Genomic DNA, 25,059 nt, shown 5'->3' with positions numbered 1-25,059 from the left:
CCCTTTATCCCTCCTCCTGTGCATGTCCCTTCAACTTGGTTTGGTAACAACCTGCCCTTTCTAGAAAGGCCTACAAGGCTTATAATTAGACATCAGGAAATATTATTAATTATCAATAAAACCCCCTATTATTATGATAGAACAAGTATACCTCACCCACGCAGCAGTAAATCCTCCACAGCCCTCCCAACATCTCCAAAGATGCTGCTTGCACTGTAAATTACTGACAGGTTCTGATATCTTCTTGTGGAAAAAACAAGTCCCTATTTTACTTCTCCAGCAATAAGTAATTTTCCACCCACACCTGATCTGAGCAGTGTTTAGATCATTTACATATAAATAACTACTTACAGCAACTTTGTAGGCAGCTTCTATGTAAAAAACAAGATTCTGGATAAAGGTAACTTCATCAAGGGTGAAGATAATACGTAGCCCTGATCAAAAGATGGAAAGAGAATAATTACATTATATCAGAACCGCAATAGCTAATCTACAGTGAGTTTCATGCTTTTATTTGCTACCAACCCCTGCCCACTGAAATCAAAGAAAACTCATTTCCAAAGGTCAGGCAGGAAGCCTCAATACTTCCTACTGACAAAATATTCAAACCCCACCAACACAGACTGTTTCAAAGACCAACCAAAAACCACCTCACACTCAGACCACGGGTAAAAAGCAGAGGCACCTGAGCCAGCTCTGGCTCTCCAGAACAGTGAATACCAATTCCTGCAGCTCCCCAGCCCTCTGCCTGCTCAGTGCTCTACCTAGGAACCTTCAAGATGACCAGGTGCCTGCTCTGCAGGGATCAATTGCAAGGGGCTTCAAGGACAGAAAAACACGTAAGGAAACGAATCCTTATCCTCACAGGAGGAGTACGATTAAGAAGAACACAAGATAAAGCAGCACCAGTAAGAGAAGAAACACTGATGGCACCAGTGCACCTGACTCAATGTTGCCACTCTCTGAAGAAACATGGTTGTCCCCTATGAAGTCTTTAAACAAGAGACTTCTCTGACATGATTCTAAATATCTCATGTATTTGGTGCCTTGATTAAGGGCACAGACATTGCCAATTACTATAAACAAGAAATTCCAAGTAAGGCATATTTTTTTTCCCGAGGAACATGACTTGCTTCTGAGTAATAATTATGTAAAGATCTTTGAAGCTGGTTACTATTTTTATTTTCCTTTTAAAATAAGTGCTGGAATAGAAAAGGCTGCAACAAAAGGCAAAAATATCTTCTGCTTACCTGATGCAGTCATCTGTGCCAAGAAGAGCAGGTAGAGGGAAGTTGCATCCACTTGTAGATGCCCCCACTGGTCATCCCCAACCACCGTGGCACAAGTTGCAGAGTTATACTTGGCATGGAGGCAGTCTTTGGTACTCTGAGTGCGTTTGAACTTCTCTACCTTATCTACCTAAAAAACATCACAAATCTCAAATCTGAAATATTTTGGAAGAAATTCTCCAAATGATTTTGACGTTAATAACTTTCCTTAGGTGAGGAGAATCTTGAGGTCTTAACCCTGTTACCTCACTCAGTTTTGGTCGATCAGAGGGCTTAAACACAACTCTGACATTAGACTCCAGTTAAATCCACATCTCTACAGGAAAGAATATGATTAAATTACCTTGTTGAGTTCAGATGTAAACTAGGGGCATCCATCTTGGTGAAAATCAGTTTGCAAAGGCAAAACTCTGATTTGCTACCAGCACATTCTCAAAATGTTACTTGGACAAGAAGTGGAAGCAAGGTCTGTTTTGCTCAAGAGTTTTAAGAAGACTCCCCACACCATCATCTGCACATAATAAGTCACTCCACAGAAGACACAAGAACTACACGCTTCCATGAAACACTATGTAAATACATCTACTAACTCAATCCTATGGCATTACCTGTCTCATCATGCACTGCAAGAGTCCCCGCATCAGCTTCACAACGTTCTGCAGGAACAAAACATACCAGTGCCATTTTCAGCCTCATCAGCTCTTACAAACAACATTCAAAAGTGGCAAAGTTCACACCCTCTAGTAATGTTCTGCCAAAGGTAAAAAAGAATGTGTATTTGCCCAAAATGTTTTGCATGCTTTTTTTTTTTTTAATACACTGATCAGATTTTATTCCTTCATCCCTACCTAGGAGAAGTCTTTTCCTAAAGGTCCTCTCTAAACAGTGGAACAACTCTCCACGGTCCTTTTATCCAAGCTAAAGGAAGTAAGAAGAATGCTATGTCTTGTAAGAATATTAAGACTATATTTTTTGAATGACAGATCTAGGGAACATAGGTAGGTGACTTCAGGACATTGACATGACCGCGAAACTTGTAGAGCTTCTTCCACTCTTTATACAGTACAACAAAAATCAAGTGACTCGTAGAGAAAGGGCCGTAAGTGTGAATGCAGAGAAGTGCAAGATTGTGCACTAAATAATCAACCCCACCTTTTCACCCCAAAAATATAGCCTCAAAATATAAATATGATCATGAAAACTGAGTTAAGGTTATTCTGTCACCATGGACCTCCCTGGTTCGAGTAGGACACACCAGCAAAAAATTTACCCAGTGACTCCAAAACAACAGCAGGACACCAACAGTCCCTCACTTCACATTTAACCCACCTCTGTTGACATTCTCATTTCTGATACTCACATTCCCAGCTGCAGATTTTAGTATTTAACTGTGTGAGTTATGTCCCCTTCCAATTCTCCAGCACAGAACTTATCAATCTGGAGATCGTTACCTTCTCCACTGTGATGAAACACACCTACACCCCATGTACAACCTCCGTGCACATTTCAAGGACTTCTACTTTAAATGGCATGCTTCTCTTTATAGGGAAGAATGGTCTAGCAGATAAATTGCTGCAAGATCCAAGCAGCCTAAGCCTGATTTTCTGCACCACAACACACGTCATGCGGAACCTCAAGGTTTAATCAGAGAGAGTAATTGTAAATTGGGACACAAAACCTCTCAGAAGCCTAATTTTCAACAATCAGCCAACTGATAAAGTTTGATTTCTACATATTTTTGTTTCATTTGCAGTGAAATTCAGATGTTAGCCTCTCTGCCATCCAGTTCTTCAAATCCTCCTTGCCATAAAGTTGCCAGGGATACTGCACACCACACACTGCATGGATGTTGCTGTCTTTGGAACGTGTACTCCAAGCTGGGAAAACCCTGCCAAATTCCAGACACAGCAGCAGTGCAAATGCACTCTTCAAAAAGACTACAGTAAGAAATCCCAAACAGTGGAACTGGTTTATGCCGAGCCTTGACGCACCTGCTCGAGCTCGTAGGCTTTGGCTTTATCCTCATCCCGGTCTGCATTCTTCCGATACGCCATTCCCAGCCCCCACACGGCCAGGATGCTGTAGATGTTGTCCCGCACCCAGGCATCCTTATGGTCCGCCCCAGCTGAAAGCAGCCCCGTCACTGGGTTCTAACCATGGCAGAAAGAATAAAGAACAAACATTACCACCTCAAATCCCATCTGCTATGAAGCATCACTTCTTTCTGTATTAAAGGGTAACAAACTAAAGATGATTTCATGCTAAGTGCACACTGCGGCTGCTCATGATTTCACAACAGAAGTGAGATCCCATCCTTCCTTCCCAAACTCACACAAGTGAAATGCAAAATTTATTTGAACACTTCAGCTTGTAAAGCTTACAGCATCCAGCTGGACATCTTCATCCACTAAGGATTAGTAGCTGAGTCACTGAGTGAAATTCAGAATACATCAGGGAAATGGAAATTTAAATTTTACATATTTATGAGGATAAGAAGGTACTGATTTAACACTAGAAATTGAGTGTGGGATATATGCTCCTCTATATAACTGGTCTGTGGCACAATCTTTAAAAAGTAAAAAACCACTAGTGATCTTCTAGGAGATTAAAGAAGTATTTCTGTATATCTGCCCACTCTGTTTATGACAGCTAAATGAATGTAAAACCTTTTTTATATCCTCGTTTGGAAAACATACAGGAAAAAAAAAGTGAAGGTATTGAAAAGCAGCAATGTCTGAAAAGCAGAGCATCCCAAATACTCCATTAAATTTTTCATTGCATCATTAATTCCCATCACTTCACTATCCTTAATTTTTTTTAGACCATCTTTCTTGGCTGTACATTCTTGAGACAAAGAGGCAAAAGGTCAATAGAACTTTCGATCAAATCAAGCCTTTACAGAAAATTTCAGTGAATGAAGACCAGTTGGTGGGGCTGGTGTGACAAGGGGCAAAGACTACTAAAGACTACTTTTACAAAAGTAACATTTAAAAGGATACATCCATCAATTTTTCATTTCTCCCACACACTGATTCACTCAACTCATTATTTTTAAAAAAGCTGGTTTGAGGGAGAGGGGCATTAGTTACAATTTCCAGGTCTCTACATGTGAGCAGCACAGGGGTGACAGCCTGACAGACATGACCTGGCAGTCAGCCCTATTGTTATAGTTTAATACAGCAATGCTTAGTGGCTCACTCAGAGTAGAAAGGAAGTTCCACTGCAACAGCCCTGCCTCAGCAATTGTTGAAGGACCCCTACTCACCTCTTTGATGGGCAAAGTACCATATATGAATGCAAACAGCTTAAAAAACTTCTCTTTGGTCTTGAAAATTCAAACAAGGAGTAACAGAAGTCCCAGATCAGCACTGTGCCCACATGACAAAACTCAGGGTCTCAAAAGGCAGACCACATACATAGAGGACACTTTGTTTCTCTCCCTCCAATGCAGGACAACAGATGTCTACTAACCTGCAGCCCTGGCTTGACAGAGTTCACTCTGCTGTCTGAGAAATTATAATTTTGGTTTATTTTTCCCTACTCTCCATGCTGGCTAGCTGCCAGTTGAAAAATAAAAATGTCTCTGTGTATCAAAATGGAATCCCAGAGTAATGGCCCATCTGAGACTTTAAAAGACTACTCAGCTCCCAGGGAGGGACTTGTCTACGTCAAGAGGTTGTATTAAACATATCCATGCGGAGCTATCACCATTTCACTGCCTTTGATTCCTCTACAAGTTGGTCCCAGCTTTTGGGGTGCACTGGGGCTGGCTCTCATGAACTGACAACACATTAATATCTTTCCTTATGCACATTCAGAATGTTAGCAGAACAATGTAATATGCTGATTAATATTTTAAGTGTCTTTGTTTCAGCTTTTTTAGAAGTGTTTTCTCTTAAAAACTACAATTACTTTCTTCTGTTACCTGCTGGCACCATATGAAAACTACAATGTTTACAAGGTGCTAAAGAACCCACAGAAACACTGAGTGCACTTAATCCCCCTGATGTCAAAGGGATTTTAGCTTAGCTGGTACTTCAAGCATTCCATCTATGCAGTGATAGCTAATTAGACTAGCAGGTCTTATCCTGCAAATCACCCCGCTCATAAGATCCACAGAGCAAAGAATTTTATCAGCACCATGGGCTGCCAACTGAGAGCACCAAGAGCACTGGGGGTGGGACATGCTGGACTAAGACTTTAAACTGATGTATTGTGCCCAAACCTATTTTTAAATCTATCCATCAATCTGGAGACAAAAAGGCCCCCCAACAACTCAAATAAAAAAACACATCAGTTCCTACATGGCAGGAGGTGTCAATAAGAACTTCAGCAGGACAGGCACAAAACCAGTAGGGTTCTAACAAAAGCAGCAAAGCAAGTAATTTAGCATCTTGCTGAAAGGTCAAATTAAAGAGATTGTCTCATTGGTCTGTGAGGTGAAAACTGAGGTAGCTCTAGCAAAGCCTGTAGATTTGTTTGTGAAACCAGCTGTAACATGATGTGAGTGAGTCTTGGGGATGGTCCTGTGCAGGACCAGAAGCTGGATTTGATGATTCTTGTGAGTCCCTTCCAATATGATTCCATAATACAGCTGGGGTTACCCATAAAGGTATGAGCTTTCCTTATCAGGTCCATATGCTTTTCACTTACGGTACCATAGCAATACCTAAAATGTACATAGATGTTAAGTTTTACTATTTCCTAATATTAAGATTCACATTTTTTTCTTATGTCATTCAATTTAAAAGGTGTAATAACCTGCTGAGAAAATCCTTCTGGTGGTACTTTTCAATGTCTGCTCTGCTTCAGCACCAAAGCATCCCTCTGACCCCTGTCCCTTGGGGTACATGCAACAGATGGCAGGCCCCCCACAGACAACAGCCAGTAGTCTGGTCTCATCCTCCTTTTATAACCTTTAACAGGATGGTAACTATCACTGTGCACGCTACAGGGACTGACAAGGACAATGTAAGGTCTGCAAAACAGAAAAGGTTTGCTATTGACCTGATCCTGACAAGATCAGGTCAAGATGCCACACAGAGAAAACTGTCAGCCCTGGTGCAGTTGAACCTGTTATTTGAACACATCTACCTGGTAGCAGAGATATCCTGCATTAAAAATTGCCTCTAAAATCACATTGATCTAGAGCAATTCGAATGAGCACAAGATCAATTTCTGCTACTGAAAAACTTAGCTCCTGGTGTATTAAACACCTGATCAAAGCCCAATGCTCTGTGCACAGTCCGTGTTGCCCTTGCTGCACCTCACAGAGGTGAGCGTGACACTGCCCTCTGTCAGAGCACAGCAGCTGATGTGCCAAGGCTGCACTCCACAGCTTGGATGTGGAGGGCAGGGTCACAGTCACACATCACCCCCTGCTGAGCAGTGGCACCTCAGAAGCATTTTAAACACCTTCTGGTTCTTCTGCCATGCTGCTCCTGGGCAAACCCATGGCTAAAACTCACTTCCCTGAGAGGCACTAAGAAGGCACCAACAGCAGTGAAGCAGTAGCATCCAAGCCCATCTAGCCACAGACTTTCTGCTCCCAAGAAAGACACAGTTGCATGTGGCCCAAAGATGACCTCCAAAGATGACCTTCCTAACTTGCCCAAAACTGCATGTCTGCACCTGGCTGAACACAACATTTTCAAACTATTGCAGTGAAAAAAATAGGAAGACTATAAATAAATATATTTTTAAAATCTAGAAATGTGCCTTGAGCATTTCTCTGGGTCTTCTTGGGATACCACTGATCCTCTGCCTTGCTGCTAGCCTGTGAATTGGTTTCCACACAAAGAAGAAAACTTACCTCCTTTCCCCACCTCTGAATTCTCCCAGACATTGAGCCCTTAGTGGAAAAGGCAATACACAGTCACGAATATTCATCCTATTGCTTTAAATAGCAATCACAAAATTCTTGGTCAGCAGTATGAAGCCCTGTATTACCATTTACTTACCCTTTTTACTATTGTTAAATATTAATATCATCAAGGCTTTCATGGGGCATGTTTGAGCTCTGAATCTCAGAGGCTCCATGTTTCTCCTAATGGAAGCTGTTCTAAGCATCCTCATCTTATTATCAAGGAAATCAAGGCAGGCACTGGAAGCCAAAGTGACTTGCCCAAGGTCATCTTGCGGACAAAAGCCAGAGATGGGAACACAACTAAAAGCTTCTCCTGCACCCCAGCACAGGAAGAGCCAAAAATTATCTTTGTATGCCACATATACCGGTTCTTGCATTTGTTTCTACTGAGTCTACAATAATTAGTACACAAACACCAATTCACAGGTGTTTGGACCCTGTGCTCAAAACAATGGCCAGTGACAAAAATCTTACTGACCAAAGTGCATTTGGGGCCCAGCCTCTTCTTTCACTGCTTATCAGTTTCTTGCAACTTTCATCAACAAAGCATATTTGGTAACTGATCTGTGCAAAAAAAAACCTGCTGGTCATCTTTATATACTGGATTGTTTTAACCAAAGCATGACACTGCTGAACACCTTCTGAGTCCTCAGTGCCCACCTGGGTAAAGCAAGCACACTAAGAAGAGAGCACTGTACTGACCAAAAAACACAAGGTGCACAACAACCTCCCGGAACCACCCCGGCTATTTTTGTTCTTTCGCTGCTCGCCTGTGCAGCTCCAGAGCCTCAGCAGTGCGGACAGCAGGAGAAGAGACTGGAAGCTCTGGGATGTGCCACGCCTGTGTGCTGCGGGGAGCACGCAGGGATCCACACCGCGCTGTGCTGACAGGCACGGCACAAAGTCCTGCTCGGAGCTTATGTCACCGGGGCGGAATGCTGCTGTTACCGTGTGTGCATGTGTATAGATAGACAGATAGATAGATAGATAGATAGATAGATAGATAGATAGATAGATAGATATAGATATATATACACTACTACTTAGTATGTAGTGTGTATCTATAGATAGATGGATAGATAGATATAGTGTGCACAACGGGTGGGTGTGCATCATATGGCCATGAAGACATTGTATACACAATACTATTATTATTTATAAGCTCAGACTCGCTGTGTTTTCCACACGATTTCCAAGGTACACTTACACAAGCGCCCCCAGGATCCGCTCCGCCTCAGCATTCCCCGCGCTGCTCCGCAGGCGGGGACGGGACATGCGGACAGGAGGCCGTGCGCCTGCCGGAGGAGGGATGTTCGTGTCCCTCCTGCAGCCCCCGGCCCCGGCAGCCGCCCCACGCCCCCGCCACGGCCCCACCGCGCCCCCAGCCCCGAGCAGACGTCCCGGGGCGGCGGCTGCTCCTCACCTGGTGGCAGAGGATGGTCCGCTGGACCAGGCGGGCATAGCCATCCAGGCGCACCCCCGAGTTGCTGCGGCTCCTCATGGCCCCACGGCGTGCCCGGCTGCCCGGCCCAGCCGGCTGCCAGGGCGGCGGTACCCGGAGATGGCGGCGGCCTTTCCCCGCCCTCACGGCGGAGCGGGGCGGGGCGGGCAGCGGCCTCCGCCCTCAGGCGCCGCGGGGACGCGGGGACACCCCTACACAAGGACCGAGCCGAGGAGGGGCCTCCTGGCGCGACAAAAGCCCGGCTGCGTTTGTAAAAAATAGTGTCGATTTTACAGAACCTCTTCGTAAGTTTGTAAAATAAACCTGAGAATGCCAGAATACTTGTTGGAAGCTTTTCTTTCCCCCAGCCTTGAAAAAACCCCACGGTTTTGAGATCTGATCGAATGAAAACACGGAACAGATGTTGCAGAGTAGCTGAAGGTGTGGTATTCACTCAAAATTCGGAAAGAATTTTTTTCCCGTTGTCTTTTTTTTTTTTTTTAATGTGAAATTGTAGCATTAACAGAGTTACTATTGTAACTTTTCCTTGCTGTTCTTCCTTCGTTGACTATAGCTGACAGTCGTGGCTGCAAGCAGTGTTCACAGCCGTGTTCGCTCCTTCGGTGATGGTCGGACACCAGCTCTGTAGGTCCTGCACAGCAGAGCAGAGGACAGAGCTCGGAGGTTCATCATCTCCCTCTGCCAGAGCCGTGCAGTGAAACCTGCGCCGTGCCAAAACATGGACCAGCTCACTGCTCCCCCGAGCTCCGCACCAGCCTCCCCCTTCAGGGCACCGCTTTTTAGAGAGGCTGCACTTAGGGACCAAATTTGCTGAGCAGCTGTACACGGCAGGTGGCTATTTATCTTTGACTAAGTTTAAAACCTCCTTACAGATCCCCCGAGTTAGCCTTGCAACCACAAAGTAATGCATATAATTTTACTTGTTGCTCTGGGCGGATGTTGCAGCTTTCCCTGAGCTCTGTGTGTCCTGGCTAAACAAAGTCCGAGAGACTAAGAACCAAAAGGATACTGTAACACCCAATGCAAAAACATGTTTTCAGCTAGCTTGAGGATGACCTAAAATATTATGCTAAAATATTATGCTGGTTTAAGTGCAAACTTTTACTACAATATGAGCATGCTATTAAGTGGCAAAGTTGGAAAGGACTCCTCTCCCCTAGGAATATATAAAATAAAAATTATTTCAAGAATCCTAACATATTTTAGTGTGTAAAAAAAAAAAGACTCTGAACAGGTCAGTGGAATATGTGTATTCATAGGGAATTTAATTACTGAAGCTAAACTCAGCTATGTACTTTTGCTTACATCATTCCTTTGGGAGAGCTTCAGCAGACTTGAGGGCAGGCATTGACTGGACTAACTTACATCAGGGTTTTCTCTGCTAAAATCCAGATCTGTCAGAACCATGAAAGGTAAAATATGTAGGAGAGAATAAATGTAAAAGCTGGGTCCGCTTTTTCTCCAAGAGGTAACGTACTGTTGATCCTGTAATCTGAAGAATTGAAATGCAGCCCAGTATTAATGACACATTTATCTAAAAGACAAAGTTTATATATTTTGTGTTGTGGTTCTGCAAATTTATTACTTTTTTTACACTTGAAAATATAAATATAAGAACATTAAATAAATTTACAAGAAACACTACAAAGGCAATTAGCCAAATAGTTAAAGCATTCACAGAAATGTATTCCAGCTACTAGCATTCCACGATGGGCTTTTATCAACATGCAGCTAAAACCCTGTGGACAAACACAACAAGTACTTTAAATTCTCACCTTAAAAGCATAGTCAGAGTAATTTTGGATCTAAGTAACTGAAAGAACTGAAAGAACCAATGTGTTGCCCACAGAACCACAATGGGGTTTTAGCACTGAAGAGGTTCAATTGCTAACTCCAACAGAGCCCCAGATAAGAGGCATGTAACTCATGCTTTTTGTTGAGGAGAGTGTTTTCAGGGCACCCAACTGAGCCCTCCCCACCGGGAAAGCAAAGCCCTTGCTCCCCATCAGCATGCACCTGCTTCATGCAGCCCTCTTAACAGGGCCTAGTACTCTGTAGTCTGGCACCAGTTTGTCCTAGTTTGCTTTGGGAGCATCCAACTTTTGCCCAAGATTGCAAATTTAAAAAGCAGAGGCCATAGCTGCACATGTGTGTGAGGAAGAAGAGGTAAGACCAGGGCTTAGGACAATTTCTGTTCAAGAGGAATCTTCACAACGTTGTATGAACTTTCAGCTGTTTTACATGAAGAGCCAAAATCCATTTTTTTCCCAGTAAATATCACAAGAAGAATGAAATTTTGCTTCAGCAATTACAGAGCTAGTGCCTCAGTATTTGGTTTGCCAACCACGAGCCAAAGCACAAGCAGAAATACTCATTAGAATAGCTCAAGAGCTGCCCCTTAAAAAACAGCCATGCAATGAAACAAACTATTTCTCAGCTACTAAATATAGCAGCTATCATTTATTATTTCTATTTTTTCTTCAGCTTGCCTCTCCCCCTACTCCAAATTTCCCGACTTCCATCATTGCAAATGAAAAATGGCAGTGTCTCACCATGCAATATAATTACTGACCCTGGTGAAATCAATGGCAAAAACTGGTGACTTCACTCAAGCCACCAACACAACTTAGTTGTACTTAATAACCTACTGACTACTTTATTTAATACTCCATTCATGGTTATCTACTTGAATTATACCCAATTTCTATGCCTCTATGGTGTACTAAAAGGTAGCTAAAGGTTCAAGATGATTGTGTTTGTTATTTACAGTTCTGCATCTAGTGAATATATTCAAACCACTGTAAGTGATCCACTTACTGGACAAATTAAGTTTTGTAGCATTCCATGTTAAAGATAATTAACTAAAGAAAAATGCAAACTCACAATAAAAGTTACAAACAAAATACCAATTATTTTTCTATACATAGGTATATTTAAATTTATATTACAAGAAATAAATATAAAAGTATCATGGAGATGCTTAAACGTTGATATTTTCTGCTTATGTACATCACTGCAGTTTGCTACTAAAACATACAAAAAGTGGAAGACAGTGTAGCTAACATTTTTAAAGTTAACATCGTTTGTATGCACAACTTGTAACTTTCTACATTTATACAATACTACTAAGCATTATATCCAGATAAACTTAATTGTAATGAAAAAAGTCTAAATAAAACTTTTGTTTAAATGTTAGAAAACCCCTCAAAAAACCCCACTCTGATGAAGAAACAAAATGGAAGTGTGCCAGCTGTAATCTGACATCCAAGACCTTGTCAAAATAGTAGGTTCCTTTTCTTTTCTTTTTTTTTTTTTTAAATAATTGTCCTTGTCAATCCATTGCGTGGCTGCCTTGAAGTTCCAGTACCATATATTAAATAAAACCAGTTCTTGGTCTGCTCACATTATGTAAAACTGCTAAAGTAAAACTCTACTTCACACTGTAAAACAGTGTGCTGTTTAAAAGGAAATCACATTTTCTCCATAGAACTTAGGCTTCCTCTCTTTGAAGTCCTTCTGAGCGAGATTTGGCTTTTTTGGCTTCCAGTATCATCCTTGTCTTGGAATACAAGTTGTTTGCCTGAAAAGTCATGGAGACACACATCACCATTCTGTACACTGAAACAAACACCATTCTTCTCACTGGAAAGATGACCTGTTGAAACAAAAAAGTGAATTCCCTATCAGAAAGATTCAGAATCAAGCCTCCCATGCTTTTTTAGTCACTATAGGGAGTTCATATGCTCTCATTTTATCCCTGCAACAATTTTAAAATGTATATTTTTGGTACATGTTTTGTATACATTTCTTTTCCTGTGTGAAATACTGATATTTGAGAGATGTTAATATATTTATGCACAAGGATTCCATATTTTAAGCAATGAAGGTCACAATTCTCAAAATGTAGACTTGACTTGGAATAAGTATCACTAGATAAGATGCAAAATACTCCTAATTTTAATGATTTGCTTTATTGAATTAAGTTTTAAAGGTATCTCAGGTGTGCCATGCATCTGAAAGAAGTACAAGGAATTCAACTTACAGCATTACTTATGAAGGACAATCAGAACAAGGCCTAGGTCTGATCATGGGTCAAAACCATACTTAGAACTGCAGAGAATCTTACACATTTAGGTGAATCCACAATGAACATCTAATACCATTGCTGACTGAAGCCTTTTAATGAAATGCTCCACAAATGCTTAGTTCACTGGATAAATCTCCTGCCTCTATGTATCAAGTTCTAAATATTTTTAATAAGAATTTGGGTTTTTTTATTCTAAGTATTTGCGCAAACACTTCAGTTTGGACTTCTAAAGAAATTACTTATTCATTTAAGCAGCCATCAAGCACTTAAACAGGCACAAGTGCAGACAGGGTAAGACAAGCAGAAGAGCTTTGTTCATTAATTCAAGTAAGAAAGAGGTTGAAATTATAGAAAATAACCATACTTGCTAATACTGTCATTGTTGTTTAACCCCCTGCCTGCCTAACAGTGTTTTATCTTAGGATTGTTCATAATAGCTGTGCCCTAATGTTAGGGCAAAAGCTGAGAAGAAAATAAAGCTTTTCTGTGAACGAATTCAGAAAAGTGGTTTTTGTTCCTCAGTGAGGAAATCTGCAGGTTCAGCCATGTGATACCTAATTGTAGTTTCTGAAACATGCAAATCTGCAAGAGACAAACTGAAAATAAGGAAATATTAGAATGCCATGAAAAGATGAAGTCCAGTAGGAAAGCAAAGTTACAGGCTATACAGACATCTCAAACTTACCACAGTAAGTCATTCAGTCCTGAAACTGGAATAGCATTTCAGTAGAAGCAGGGAGGCTAAAACCATAAAGTGTTTACAGCTCAGTGTATTTATGACATAGGTCTTAATTTCTAGAGTGGTTTTGGTTTTGGAGGTAATTTTTTAAAATTAAGTGCTGCAATGTTATTTTCAAGTTCCAGCTTTGAGAGGAGAGCAATCAGGTGCAGCAAATTAGAAGGTCCCATGTTCCTGTCTAAAAGCAGTCTAATACCTTTTGGAGGCATTAGCCCAGCTCTTCTGAGTTACAATTGCCCCATGTTTGGAAGATTAGGTGTAAGGAATTGTCTCCAAGTTTTGCTGGGAGCTATCCAAGCATCGGTTCAGCCTCTTCTTACGGAAGTCCCACGGACCCAGAAGAATTATTTAGTCAAACTATGAGAGGTATCATACCACCCTCTTGATTTGAATTGAGGATGTGGTACGAGATTCACAGCATTCAAAATAGACAAGAAAATAGGTAATTAGGTGGGTCACCAGAGACATCCATGTTTGTAAGTGCACAGGAACAAGGTTTTATCAAAGTTCTTTCAGCTGTTTTTGTCTAAGAAGCTTTTGGCACAGGACACACAGACACACTGGAAAGGTCTGATTATATGAATATAGTAGGACAGAATTGGAGCACAGCCAACAGAATTGGCATCACTCAATGGCTTAGATCATCAGTTTAGCATCTCATTCCAAAATACCCAAAAGAACAAAACTTTTTCCAGAAAGCTGCAACAGGCTCATTCATTCAGTTGCTACAACAGACAAGTTCAATAGAACATTTCTGCTCTTTCTTTCTGTTGAGAAAAGCAGTCAAAATGCTTTTTGTAGCTTGGTATAAGCATGTCAGATGTTGCAGGGAGAGATGACTTCTTTCATCAGAGCAATTAACATAGCAGGGGAAAAAGAACCCTACAAGACATGCAGGCTTTTGCACCTGAAAATTTCTCTCTTTGAAAGGAAATACTTCTACCTAAAAATATTGCCTTACTTTGTGTTTAATGATAGTGAGTGTCACTGGATTCTGGTTCTCAACTGATCAGTTAGTTAAAAAGTATGTTAATTATTGCATTATGTGGTATCCAAACAGGGAGATTTTACAAAGGAATGTGGAAAAAAATAACCAACCTCAATTTGGAAAGCTGTACAGGGCATGTCCAAATGCCATCTCCTGAAGTGTTGTGATTTCTCTGCAATATGCAGTTAGTACACTTAAAGGAACAGTAACCTCTAACCCACAAATAAATTCCAAAGCTTTTACTCTGTACATCTGAGAGGTTATCTGCTGATATAATCCTGTTGATTATGTGCTGACTTCTGACAGCATAGGCCAAGAAATGAAAACAACACAGCCTCTCCAAGCAAGTTCAACAACTTCATAATAAATATTCTACTTGATGACATGACTTCTTAGCCTCAACTCTTGATCAATTGGGAAAAATACCTCAGGCACACAGGAGTAATGTCTTCTGGGTTTTGCTTGACTTAAGAGTTTTATACATTACAGATTTGTAAGTTATTTTTCTGATTGAAAAATTGATTGTCTTTATTGAGAGCTCAAATCAGCAGCATGACATGTGCCCTGCAGGAGTGTGAAGAACTAGATTATGTTCACTGAAAAAAGGTCAGTTTTCAGTAAGTACTTTCAATGGTGATTCATATCTAGCTTTCTCAATAGATAAATAAGCCACAGCAAACTGCAAGTGAAATTGAGCACAGTGCTACTTACACCTGCATTTCAACTCCTCAGGAAGAGCAGAGGGCAGCAGTGCAGAGGACAGTACTATGTTAGAACAGGAAGGATGGAGAATTTTTCTTCTGAAGATGTACTATTTTGCATTAACTTACCATTTCCATTTGCATGGACTGAATAATCATTATTCATTAGCAGTGTTGTAGAGTTAGTGGAGTTACTGTTTGATTGTAAGGAGTTGGAAGAACTGGATACTCCTTGATTTACAGTCTGCTTCTTTAAACCATTTGTAGCAGTTCTACTCCAGTCTAAAACAAAAAATAATACCACTAACACAAGCACTATATAAAAATACAGTTAATAATGCAACTGAAACGATATAAAACCAAGGCTTTTACACACTTCTTGCAGTATTCTAGACAGAATTATATTGTAAGAATTTAATGAGTCTTGATGTTTAAAATTATTTAAATCTAGTTCCTTTTCTCTTGTCCCTTTTTAAAATACAAACAGCCAACTGTTTGTATTTTACAACTGCAGGCCACATCAGAAAAATAACTGAAGTGCAGTTGATTCTCTAAGTTAAAGTGTATAAAAATACATGTCTTTACAAGAGGGCAAATACTTAAAATAGCATAAAGTAATTAATGTCTTTTTTGGTTTAAACCATGCTTCACTTCATTTTTGTGAAAATAACTGGTAAAACTACGGCTGACCCACAAGCTGGAACAAATCTTACCGTTTCTAACTGACCAAAAGTCTTCTGCAAAGACATGCCTTTACCCTGCAGTGGAAGAGGTCATCTCTTAGCAGTTAGCAGCTTAAGGCAACAGCATGTAAACATGCAAGCACTGCAACAGCTACCACCTTTAAAGAGTATAATTTTGGAGGTTTACTGTATCTTGGACAATAAATTAGAACTGCAACTGTAGCAACATGATCAATTGGTATTTTTTGTTGTTGTTGTTTTCTATGTTTTATTTTGGGTTTGTTTTTTTTTTTTTTGGTAATTATTAAAAAAACCCAGGAACTTAATACTAAATAGAAGTATTCAGAAGTTAAAAAAAAAAAATTAATATTTACCAGAGTTTTCAGCCAGCCTGAATTTCCCACAACAAAGATATCTTCTCCACTGTTTACGGACATTCTCCTTTGTTACACAATAGAAGATGAAAATGAAGAACCCTGCAAAGCAATAACATAAAAGAATGCTGCAAAATTCACTTTTACTACTTCCTAATGAATAATGTTTTGGTTTTCTTTAATTTCTTTTAAACTTCTAATAAAAAGTAATGACACCTTTCTTTGCTGAGTAAGTTTACAACTCTGAATGCTGCAGAGCACTTTTTCCTTACAGAGATTAGAGGAATCATATACACAAAAGAAAAAATAACAAATACAACTAAATACATGAAGTACATAAAGTTTCCTTTTATCAAATAAAAAGGGAAAAATTTTGTTGATCTTGAAATTTACTTAGTTTTTGGAAAAGAATTCAAAGCAATGTCAAAGAGAGGGTATGATACCACAGTATCAGACTATCAAGCTTTTTTAGCACATGGTGTGACACTTATATCTTTTATTAGCAGCTAACCTATTATCACCAATGCTACAAAATTTTGCGTACTCATCCAAAGAAAATAACTCATATCTAAAATAATAATAAACAGTACTCCCTTTACCACAACTTCAAATATTTACTGGAAGGGATGGTGCCCATCCCATCTCCTACCACTGCCACATTACAGTCTCTTTGTCTACTTCTCATTCGCTACTAACTGACACAGGGTGGCATCTAACTTTCCCTGCTTAAAAGTTCATCACAATTGTCCCCCTTTAAGGGAAAGTGGCACTCAATCTTTGCACAGTTTCCAATCTGCAATGGGAAACAGCTGTATTAGGTTTAAAATGAATAGTAAATAATAGTAAGTCAACACAGCAAATAGGGGAGAGGTATATACATTGAACTGCAATTTTCACTGCTTTAGTCTCCCTGGGAAACCATCCAGCCAGTCATCTAAGTGCCATTTAAGCAGAAGTTTGGATCCAAACTTCAGAAGGGCAATTCAGGTATATTTAGGACACTGGGGACAACTACAATACCTCCTGTTTATATAAAATTCTATGCAGCAACTCTGCTTTTGGGTATGTCCAATAGCACCCTGGCTTTTGCAAAACTTTATGTTTTCATATCTACTTCCCATATATTCTTTAGTACTATATAGGCCACACTTAAGAGTTGGGTCACTAACTTTTAGATGTTTCAGCCTTGCCTGTCTCAATGATCCTTTGCTGAATGTCAAATCTCCCCCAGAAGGCTTAGAGGAACTCAAGAAATTATGTTTTCACTACATTAATTGCATTATAACATGAACACTTAAAGTAACTGAGTATTCAAAATTCATCTGTTTGTTAGTGGAAACACAGTAACTTCCAGGGATATCTGGTTTGCATACACTTTTAAAATGACAATATTTATAAATATACCATACATATATAAATAGTACCTAGTTTTTCTGTACCTTATCATAACAAAACTGCAATTTAAGGTTACTGTAAAGCAGTATCATCTTGTCTCTAATATAATTAACATGCTACTGCACATATCAAATTTAAATTTTTACTGCTGAATCAAGAAAATTATGTTTCAAAATGTTTGGTTTGTTATATTATAGACAGGGAGATATTACATGGAGGATAAACTTACCTTGCAAAGTGTTGAAAATGGTAAAGAGGTAAGTAAATACCTCATTTACTGTGAAGAAAGCAAACCCCCAAGTAATTCCCAACAAGAATGTGAGGCCAGCAACACTCCGAAGGTCTTGGATACTGGTTTTCCTTTGAGCACCGAGTTGTTTCTTCTTTTTGATACGACAGAGCTGGATCAGCACAACAATGAACATGCTGATATTGATCAGGAATATCAGGCAGAAGTATCCCACAGCAGTAATATAGAAGACAATTCTATTTTTGATCCAGCAGCTAGAACAGAAGAACAGTCTGTCAACCATTATCAGAAACAAAAATTAAGTAAAATAAACATGAGACAAACTTGTCATTTGTTGCATGCAAACCATTCTTGCCTTTTACAAAAAAAGGGTTTTTTTTGGCCAAAGGATATGAGCCTTCATAAAGGTGATAAACCTAAAACACATGAGATACTGTAGAGTTATACTATTTCAATGCACTACTATTGGTTTCTTGCCTTCCCCCCCTTTACTTTAAAGAAAAGCAATTTGTAGGACCTCCCTCCACACCCCACTCTCACCTCCCACAAAGCACTTCCCTTTAACTCACAATTCATCAGGTCCATTTATAGAAACCTTTCCAGTGGTTATAAGTCCATAATTATCTGGTGATACTGCCAACACAATGGACACAACTACTGCTGGTAACCCTAAAAGATTATGAGAAAACACATACATAAAAATCCTAAGAGACAGTATTATGAGGACTTGAAATTATTATATTTTGCTACAAAATCTACATATTGTTTCTGAAATTTGGTTGTTGAATTCTGCTGACTACTAGCTGTCTAAAAACTTGCAGCATTCAAACTGCTCAGGAGCACAACTTCCAAAGAAACAAGTGTCCTTCACAGCTAGCTCCAAAACTTTCTGAATAAACCAGCAAATACCATCAGCCTTCAAACTGCTTCAAAATATCTCTCACAGGATAACTAATTTTCTTTCTTACATATGTTTTAAGAAATAAATAGGAGATAAAAATGAGGCCCAGAATCTCTTCATCCTCTATCCAGTTAGATCTGTTTTTGCTGCTTTTTGTTAGCAAGAGTGCTATTCCAGAAATGGAATATATACTCACTGGCATTTATTCTCAAAATAATGGAAGCACGCATATTCAAAATTGGTTCTATTGTACTAGCACAAGGAAAATTCATTATCACTTTGAATTGCAGAAACTTCAGTTCTGCAGCTGGGGGGACATCATGCCTCAGAAAGAAGCATGGAACTATAACATTTAATGACTGCCTAATTTTCATTTGTGACCTGTATCACATTCACTGAAATACTTGATAAGAGGAATTATCTATTTAGCATAAAAAAGGAAAAAAAATACATACCCCAACCAACAACACAAAATTTAAGAATGTATTTCCGTACATAGGTGTTAAAGACTTTCACAAGGGCCAGATACATGTGGAAAGCTTCCAGGCCCATCCAGGTAAACGAAACCAAGAGGAAATAGTGAAGAAATACTGCAACTGCAATGCATAGGCCTCGTGTATCATACAGTGCAATCCATGAGTCAAGGAGAAAAACTAAGTTGAGTAGAAGCAATGCAGCACACAGCTGAATCAGAATTTTGGAGGGGTAGTCTCTCCGGATTTTCCTAAAAAAAAAAGAAAATTCATGAGATGACATCTGCTGTCCATAGATCCCTGGCTTACTTCCTCTTTGCAGTCCTTGACATTCACAAAGGCCAAGAAAAAAAAAATTACACTTTCATTCATATACAATGCTGCATATGTGGCATTTATATACGGAGAGAATAATTTCAACATACTTACAAATTAATGATTTGTATATAAAATGTTTTTTAGAAAAGGTTACATAAATACAAACAATCTTGGAGTCTAACTGTTTAGTACCATGGTTATTTTTTTTTCCATTGTACGTTGGACTTCTTGTTACATTGCTACCCAAATCCAAAAGGTGTCTCTTCTTTATTGCTAAACTAGATCAAGCTTTTGACTAGGCATCTAAAGCCTTGATAGAGGCAAGTCCCAGTCTTAGAATAATGAGAGAATAAAGAAAGAATACAAATGCTTTTAAAAATGCTAAAATTCTGTACTGGTTTTTCTATGTTGTATCTTAAATACATTCCTTCACACTTCTATTATGATAATCCATTATAAAATATTTCAGAGTGCCACTTCTTCACTTCTTACTGCCTAGAACCTCATGATAATTCACTTGTTCATAAGGTGAACTTTTCTGAAGACCGAATAAACATCTTCCTGGTGAACTGGTCAAATCTGTGCATTATTTGTGGAGACAGAATCCGTAACTATTAACAAGGATTTCTCAGTGAAGACTACAATCAATCACAATTGAAGAATAATGGCAGCTCAACTGAATGGGTACTTACTCAAAGGCTATGTAGGTCACAAGAGTAACAGAAAGAAAAATTGCAGAGAGGCCACAGCCTATATATGATATAAAAGTCAGTACCAATTCTTGTCTGGGAGTCAAAGGAGTATTTCCATACAAGTCCTAAAACAGAAACAGAAGTTATTTTCAGCCAACAGGTTTATTTAATGGGAAAAAAAAATTAAAAAAAAAAATCAAACACACCTTTCCCTCTACACTTGTAAATAAAAAAAACCCCACTCCATTCTTTTCATCATGGTTTCTATAAAAGGTTAGATGAAAAAATACCAGTCCAGTCTTGTAAAGAGCAGGGAGCTGGGACTCCATGATCCTTATGGGTCCCTTCCAATTAGAGATATTATTTTATAATTCTATGACCCTAATTGTGAAACCCCATTTGATTAAAAACCTGTTTTAAATTTGATTTCCTAAATTTGATTTCGAGTATAAACAGCTGCCTAAATTAAAAATCTGCAGCACTTAAAGAATTTTTTTCCTCCAGTGGAACCCATGGACTCCAATTCAACAAGGAGTTTAAGCATGTGCCTAATTGTATGGCTATCCATACTAATACTAAAGTGAACAGAACCTGAGTATTATTTATTAGGTTGTATGGGCTTATTGGGTCTTCACTTGTTTAAGACAACTCAAGGTTAAATATGTTCTTGAAGGGTAAGATTGCATAATTTTAAAAACAATTACCATCAAAACTGCAAAACTTGTGAGATGGTTGCATGAACAGACTGTTTCATTTACTCTACTTTCTTTGACTATGCAACCTTCGTATGACCATCCTCCATGTCCACCTGTTAAAAAAAGCAGCTTTGTTATTCATAAAAGGCTTAATTTATATTAACATGAATTAACATAACTAAAACAGCATCGCATCTTGGGTGATCTCAAGTACTTACCATTTTTATTGAAGTCCCAAAAAACACATCTAACTGTTGAATTATCCTGTTCAGGAGGAAAAAAAAAAAACAAACAAAAAAACCTGAGTTACTAAACTGTGAGTTTAGGATCAAATGATTTATGAATGATTTACAAAATTCAGGGAAGAATAAACACTGTATATAGCAAATATGCCTGTTCTATGTGAACACAAAATAAATGTAGGTGCATAAAAGGATTAATATTGCAAACTACATGCAAAAATATGCTGAACAGATTTGAAGTCACCAGACAGGAGCTAGCTCTTGTGCTTACGCAAAGATTCTACTCCTGGTAGAACCTTTTGAATACTCTTTCAATGTCTTCCCACACCATATGAATTCTTGGGATTTCTCCTCCTTCAAGACTTTAATTTTTAAAGTCACGATCACACAGAAAAGGAAAAACTCTTTAATTTGCAAATATTTGATCACAACAACACTTAGACATAGATTTCCTCACACACATGCAAATTCTATAAATACCAGCAGCAATAAACTATATTGCTATAAATATTAATACTTCTACAGTTATATCTCAAACTTATTATTATGTCAAAACAAGTAAAGACACCACTAAGCCAGCTCCTGAAAAAAGCTCCAGTTGCATTAGTGGAATCCCCACATTGTTCAGTTTATAATAATTAAGTATTTTAAACTCTCTTAAGATATGAGATAGAAGACTAATCCCTGATGCTCCTTTCAGAAAGAGATGGTGTGTAAGAATCCTAATACTTCCAGCTGACACAATCCTGTGTTTCAGTTCCCTGAAGAAAACAGACTTACATTATCTTCTGGCTGTGCAACACCCACAAATGTCATGACTGCAGCATCTACCATAGCAACCCACACTTTCAGTCTTCCCTCTAAGAGCTTTTATTCTTTGTGGTATAAAACACAAGAGTAAGTAAGAAAGAGAAAAGCTGGGTGAATTTGTGATAGAGCAAAATTACCTTACACTACTTGAGAACCAAAATTTATACCAGTGGCAAATAAGCAAACAGGAGTGTATTTTAATGTCCAGGTGGAAATGAAACGTCCACACTAGTAAAGCAGAACAAGCTGACCTGTATTCTTAGTAAAATGTTTCCACTACAACAACTTCAGCAGAGACAACAAAACTGTAATTTAAGTCTGCCAAAATGTAAATTTTACCTGATTAGGCTTGATATTCTGCAAAATGACAGTAACATTTGCTGTTAAGTTACTAATTGTGAGGTTAGCAACACTTGATGATATAACACTGCTGATTAAAGATGCATTCTTCAAGGACAGATCCTGAAATGACAAAAAAAGCTCCAGATTTTAAAATCTTAAAGGAAACAATACTAGAGTACAGCACTCACAAGCTCATTTACTATGTGGAGCAAGCACTGGACAAAAGTAATTATTTTTTAAGTCAGAAGTTTTAAAATGTGTTTTGTGGGGAAAAAAAATCCATTCATATTTTGCTCTAAGCTTGAATTTAAAATCCTTATGAACAGTGGGCCAAACAATACCTGGAACACAGTAGTCTTTTTAAAGAAGTTGAATATAATTCTAGAAGCCAAGTCCAAGTCTTCAGTGCGTAAATTTTTCAGCAATGATGAAGGAAGTGTAATTGATCCAAGATTATTTAAATTCTGAATTGGCTGAACTCCTAGAGAGATCTGAAAAATAAACACCAGGATTATGCTTCGTTTCAGTCTCCAAATAAATAAATTGTGACTTATTTTCAGTTTAAAACTTCAAAATAAATACCTCTTTAATTACTGTCACAAACCCACTGCTGCTCTCATTCCTCCAATGCATAAATAGCACTTACAGGACTGGAAAGGATGCATCCCATTTCAGGTCTGCCTTCCACTGAAAATAATCTGGCTTTAACCATTTCCCTACAGGGACATAACACACCACTGCGTGTTTTGTATTGATTTGGAAAAGGTGAGGAGCAAAAACCCAGGTAGCTCTGTGTAGCTGTAACTGTGTAGGGAGATCAACATTTCACAGCATGAAAGCCTGCAAAGGCAAAGAATTTTTATACCCTGTAGGAAGTACGTCAGAATTCAGAAAAAGTGAAAATAGCCATTATTTGTCAATACATTTTTAAGTTCGGGAGGTTAAGTTTATGTTCTTAGATAAGAACACGAACCCTAACTTTTTGATCTTCTGGCAAAAATTACAAAACTAAACTAGATAAGCACAATTCAGGTACCTCAAGAGCTTAGTGACCTAATATTGTACAAAAAGAGATCTGAACTTTCACCCATTTTATGTGCTGCACATTTTATTTGCTGTGCTTACAGGCCAGGCAGCTTTGTTTAGTACAGAATCTCTCAACATTCCTGTCGTACATTAGTCCTTTACATACAAATATCATCACCTCAGAGTTCCTGGGAGATGTGAAACATTAGTAGTATGCAGAAAGAAACTACCTGAGTATTGAAAGAATGGCTGTAATAAGAGTAACAGTGTGAACTCCCCAAAGTGCCCTAACAATGTGATTTAACTCATCTGTTTAGACCACTGCACTCCAAATGTTTTTGATCATGCATCCCCTAAAAATTTTTGAGTATGGACCCCAGTATATACCTATCTATAAGTTATAAGTATTAATTAGTTTACTAATATATTATGCAAGTTATAAAATATTTTTTAAAAATTAAGGAGATTATAAGTTACTTTTAAAATATATATTTTTTATTTATTAATTATATAAATAACATTTTCCCTCACTGCAATGGACTGTTGTGTGCACACCCGGGGGTACTCAGACCCCACTTTGGAGACCACTGGTGTAGACAGCATCAAAGAAATCCTGAATCAATTCCACAAAAGCACTCCTGTTGTTCTGGTTTGAAGTAGATGATACTTACTGAAAATTTTCAGTGTTTCATTGCCAGTGCCATGAAAAAAAAAAATCATTCCTTAGCAAATATCTGTATGTCAGCACTAGCATCTCCTAGTCATCTCACACTCGTGCACTATATATTGCTAAGAAATAGAAAAGAACTCAAATGTTAAACATCTATATAATTTTCAGTAACACAGAAAAGTTCCAGTACTACATATGGCTTACGATACATTAAGCTATTTTCTTCTCTGAGGAGGCAGAATGTGTCAAAATTGGTCCAAAACTTTCCATCTCTCCTTGCTTAAGCCTCCAAGGCTGGTATTGTCCATTATTTTCTCTGTCAGGAGGGAGGTTTTGAATGAGATAAAGGGGATCCAACCAAACTTTCTAAGCACTTCTTTCTTGGTGAGATGGCATTAGTGACAAATGTTCTCAGCATCATTATCCAAGCAACATACATAATAGTTATTTTCTGGAACCCTCTACAATTATTTCCTTCTAACAGATGAAGCCATCTGGCAACACTCCTTGACAAATTTCAGCACTGTCATAGTGGTTGAATAAACGACTCATAATTCAGGGGGCTTGAGGCAAAGTTATTCTGCCAAGCACTTTGTCCATTCTGGTGTTCTAGCTGTACCCTCTCCAACAGCTTATTAGTTCTGCCAGTTTCTGCTAAGTCAGCTCTCTTCTACACCTATTTACACAGTTGAAAATTAAAGGAAAAACTGTGAAGTGCTTAAAAAAATTCTGAAACTAACATGAACTAAAGATCCTGACATAAACAAACTCATATTCCTATGAGTTTAAAATAAATGTGTTTATTTGTTTAAATGTGTTTATTTTAACACTTTAAAATAAATGTTTGACAATTCGTAGGTATTGTAAGTATTTTGTAACCTGGAGATCAGCTGAGTCCTGGACAGCAAAAGACATTTGGTTGGAGCGGATTCTGCTGGTTTTGACAACTGCCAGAGCCAAGGAAGGGGAGACAAATTCAGCAGATGATGTTGATAAGTTTAGTTTTAAGCCAATATAGTCCACCAGCTTTATAATTCTGTTAAGAAAAGGTATACT

At 38.6% G+C, this 25,059-nt stretch overlaps 2 protein-coding genes across 3 annotated transcripts in view; both read right to left on the bottom strand.

The window, feature by feature from the left end:
• PHKA2 (phosphorylase kinase regulatory subunit alpha 2) overlaps window positions 1-8,764 on the bottom strand; it is a 45,496-nt gene extending 36,732 nt beyond the window's left edge. For both annotated transcript variants that reach the window (XM_053971533.1, XM_053971534.1), the window contains exons 1-5: window positions 8,579-8,764; window positions 3,281-3,439; window positions 1,898-1,945; window positions 1,251-1,419; window positions 352-434 (exon numbers count right to left, since the gene is read on the bottom strand). In XM_053971533.1, the coding sequence (XP_053827508.1) occupies window positions 352-434; window positions 1,251-1,419; window positions 1,898-1,945; window positions 3,281-3,439; window positions 8,579-8,656 (537 nt within the window). In that variant the 5' untranslated portion in view covers window positions 8,657-8,764. The remainder of the gene's footprint in view (window positions 1-351; window positions 435-1,250; window positions 1,420-1,897; window positions 1,946-3,280; window positions 3,440-8,578) is intronic.
• Window positions 8,765-11,526: 2,762 nt separating this feature from the next.
• ADGRG2 (adhesion G protein-coupled receptor G2) overlaps window positions 11,527-25,059 on the bottom strand; it is a 57,503-nt gene continuing 43,970 nt past the window's right edge. Inside the window, exons 17-28 of the mRNA XM_053971528.1 lie at window positions 24,883-25,039; window positions 22,649-22,798; window positions 22,305-22,427; window positions 21,132-21,177; window positions 20,923-21,026; window positions 20,219-20,343; window positions 19,191-19,459; window positions 18,404-18,503; window positions 17,814-18,088; window positions 16,190-16,291; window positions 15,262-15,414; window positions 11,527-12,272 (exon numbers count right to left, since the gene is read on the bottom strand). Of these exons, the coding sequence (XP_053827503.1) occupies window positions 12,088-12,272; window positions 15,262-15,414; window positions 16,190-16,291; window positions 17,814-18,088; window positions 18,404-18,503; window positions 19,191-19,459; window positions 20,219-20,343; window positions 20,923-21,026; window positions 21,132-21,177; window positions 22,305-22,427; window positions 22,649-22,798; window positions 24,883-25,039 (1,789 nt within the window). The 3' untranslated portion in view covers window positions 11,527-12,087. The remainder of the gene's footprint in view (window positions 12,273-15,261; window positions 15,415-16,189; window positions 16,292-17,813; window positions 18,089-18,403; window positions 18,504-19,190; window positions 19,460-20,218; window positions 20,344-20,922; window positions 21,027-21,131; window positions 21,178-22,304; window positions 22,428-22,648; window positions 22,799-24,882; window positions 25,040-25,059) is intronic.

Source organism: Vidua macroura, chromosome 2 (assembly GCF_024509145.1).
Source record: "Vidua macroura isolate BioBank_ID:100142 chromosome 2, ASM2450914v1, whole genome shotgun sequence".
Taxonomy (NCBI): domain Eukaryota; kingdom Metazoa; phylum Chordata; class Aves; order Passeriformes; family Viduidae; genus Vidua; species Vidua macroura.
Note: the sequence above shows the minus strand (reverse complement) of the source record. Positions and strands in the feature narration are given on the sequence as shown.